Genomic DNA, 2,640 nt, shown 5'->3' with positions numbered 1-2,640 from the left:
GCAGAGCCGGCTGCAGGGGCAGCTGGCCCAGGTGGGCTGAGCGCTGTGTTGGCGGAGACGGGGGGCGGGGGTGTGGGCCAGCTCCCAGCCTCCTGCGTTTGGTCCCAGGGTGAGTCGCAGGCTCAGGAGCCCACCTGGGTTAAATACAGCCCCACCTGCTGACTGGGGACCCGGGACAGGCCGCCCCACCCTCCCTCTGCCTCTGTCATCCACCTGGAGCATGGGCTGAGAGTTCCTGGCACAAAGGGAGAGGCTGCAGGGAGCGCAAGGAAACTGGGCAAAACACCTGGCAGGCAACCCCACGGTGCAGATTAACTGTGGTAACGGGCCAAGACCTTGAGATTGGACTCTTAGGCTTTTGGGGACATCATAGCTGGAAGGGACCCCAGAGCTTCAGGGCAGGGACCTGCGTGCAAAGTCTGTCCTGGAGGGCCCAGGTTCCTGGGAGGGGTCCCCAGAGGCTGGGGCAGGGGTGCAGAAAGCGGGCTGCAGTTTCCTGAGGATGGCTGAGTTCCCAGCTTGTCTGCAGGTTTTGGGGTGAAGAAGGGGTCCTGCTGCTCCTGGAGCTGAGCGAGGACCTCACATCTGCATGCATGTGCACTGTGGGTCTGGAGAGGGCTGTGGTTTGCCTACTGCATCTAGCACAGCAGGGCAGAGCCTGGGCTCAAACCCAGGCCTGCTGCCTGTCAGGTCCAGAGTTGGGATTCTGCATGGTAGACAGACTGCGGATGCTGGGAACTGTGCTCACAGTCCCTGTACGGGGCCAGAGATGGGGTGCCGCATAGAGGACAGGCAGATGGGCACTGGGAGCAGTGCTCATGGTCCCTGGATGCAGCCAGGTTTGGGGTGCTGCATAGTAGACAGGTCGGGGGTACTGGGAGCAGTGCTCACGATCCTTGGATGGGCCAGAGGTGGGGTGCTCCATGGAGGACAGGCTGGGGGTGCTGGGAGTGGTGCTCACGGTCCCTAGATGGGACCAAGGTTGGGGTGCTCCATGTTGGACAGGCTGGGGGTGCTGGGAGTGAAGCTCGTGGTCCTTAGATGGGCCAGAGGTGGGGTGATCCATGGTGGACAGGCCAGGGCTACTGGGAGTGGTGCTCACGATCCCTGGATGGGGCCAGGGTTGGGGTGCTGCACGGTAGACAGGCCGGGGATACTGGGAGCAGTGCTCACGGTTCCTGGACGGGGCCAGCTCTCCCGGCAGCTGAGCGGGCGGGAGCAGGAGCTGGAGCAGGCCCGGCGGGAGTCGCAGCGGCAGGTGGAGGCGCTGGAGCGAGCGGCCCGGGAGAAGGAGGCGCTGGCCAGGGAGCGGGCCGGCCTGGCCGTGCAGCTGGCAGCCGCAGAGCGTGAAGGCCGGACCCTGTCGGAGGAGGCCACACGCCTTCGGTAAGCCCTAGGCTCTGTCCAGCCACCCCAGGGGTCCTCCGGGGCCCCGCCACAACCGGCCACGCCCAGGTGTCAGTCCCCAGGACAGTTGCTCAGGAGCTGGCTGCCAACACATCCTGGCTGTGGCTCAGGCCCCAGGGAGCGTGGGCCGGCTGGTCAGGTAGGCTGGCACTGGGTCCACGCCTGGCCACGCCCTGAGATCCACAGTTTCCTGGGGCTGGGGAGGCTGAGTTCCGAGGCCTCAGGGACTGTATGTGTTGCATGCAGCTTGGAGAAGGAAGCCCTGGAGAGCAGCGTGTTTGAAGTGCAGCGGCAGCTGACCCAGCTCGAGGCCCGCCGGGAGCAGCTGGAGGCTGATGGGCAGGCCCTGCTGCTGGCCAAGGAGGCCCTGACGGGTACGAGGGCCTGGGCTGGGGGGAACACCAGGCTCCAGCCCAGACTGCAGCCTGTTGAGTTCTGGGGCCTCACGGAAGTTGGGGGCACTGGTGTGAGAGCCTGGCTGGCCTGGGTTCCAGTCCTGCACTGGGGATCACTATGATCTGATCTGTCCTCAAGCAATTCCCTTCCCTCTCTGGGCTGCAGACTCCACTTAGAGTTAGAGGAGATCGTTCCCACCCTCTAAGCTTGCTGCCAGGATGAGGTGACAAAGGCACACAAAAGCCTCAGCACAGCGCTTGGCTTGGCCTGCTATGAGAGCTCACGTTCTCTGTGGAGCTGTTGGCTCTTTTCTGGCTTTGTTCCTGGCCCCACAATCTCGGCCCTGCCTCCCCCGTGTTCCCCACCTGGCTCTGAACCCATGGCTTCTTCCCGCTCACTTAACACGAACTGAGCGCCTGCTTGGGTCTTGGAAATTAGTCTTCCTGTCCAACTACACCTGACCAGACAGAACGGAAGGGAAGGCTGCGGCGTCCAACGTGGGAGGTGGTTTTTAGGTGGTCCGTGGTGGGCGGTGCCTTCCCATAGTGACCCCCGTGTGTGCTGACGGCTCATGCTGGGCTGTCAGTCATTAGAGGAGTACTCTGTGTACAGCTGGGCAGCTTGGAGGAAGCTCGAGCCCCTGTGAGCCTCACTGCCTCACCTGCAAGTGGGATGAGGATAGTCGAGCTGGGTGTGTCATGAAGACAAAGTGAGATTACATCCAGAGGGTACTCAGCCAGGCGCCTGCCCCACAGTAAGCGCTCAGTCAAGAACAGGGTGGTGCTGGGCTCGGTGGCTCAGCCTGTAATCCCGCGCCTTTGGGAGGCTGAGGTGAGT

At 63.3% G+C, this 2,640-nt stretch overlaps 1 protein-coding gene across 1 annotated transcript in view; it reads left to right on the top strand.

Annotated features, from left to right (window-relative positions):
* CROCC (ciliary rootlet coiled-coil, rootletin) overlaps positions 1–2,640 on the top strand; it is a 54,477-nt gene that overhangs the window by 42,304 nt on the left and 9,533 nt on the right. Inside the window, exons 16-17 of the mRNA XM_021715340.1 lie at positions 1,193–1,386; positions 1,654–1,781. Of these exons, the coding sequence (XP_021571015.1) occupies positions 1,193–1,386; positions 1,654–1,781 (322 nt within the window). The remainder of the gene's footprint in view (positions 1–1,192; positions 1,387–1,653; positions 1,782–2,640) is intronic.

Source organism: Carlito syrichta, unplaced genomic scaffold, assembly GCF_000164805.1.
Source record: "Carlito syrichta isolate Samal-C Ts95f unplaced genomic scaffold, Tarsius_syrichta-2.0.1 Scaffold307017, whole genome shotgun sequence".
In the NCBI taxonomy this organism is placed as follows: Eukaryota; Metazoa; Chordata; class Mammalia; order Primates; family Tarsiidae; genus Carlito; species Carlito syrichta.
Note: the sequence above shows the minus strand (reverse complement) of the source record. Positions and strands in the feature narration are given on the sequence as shown.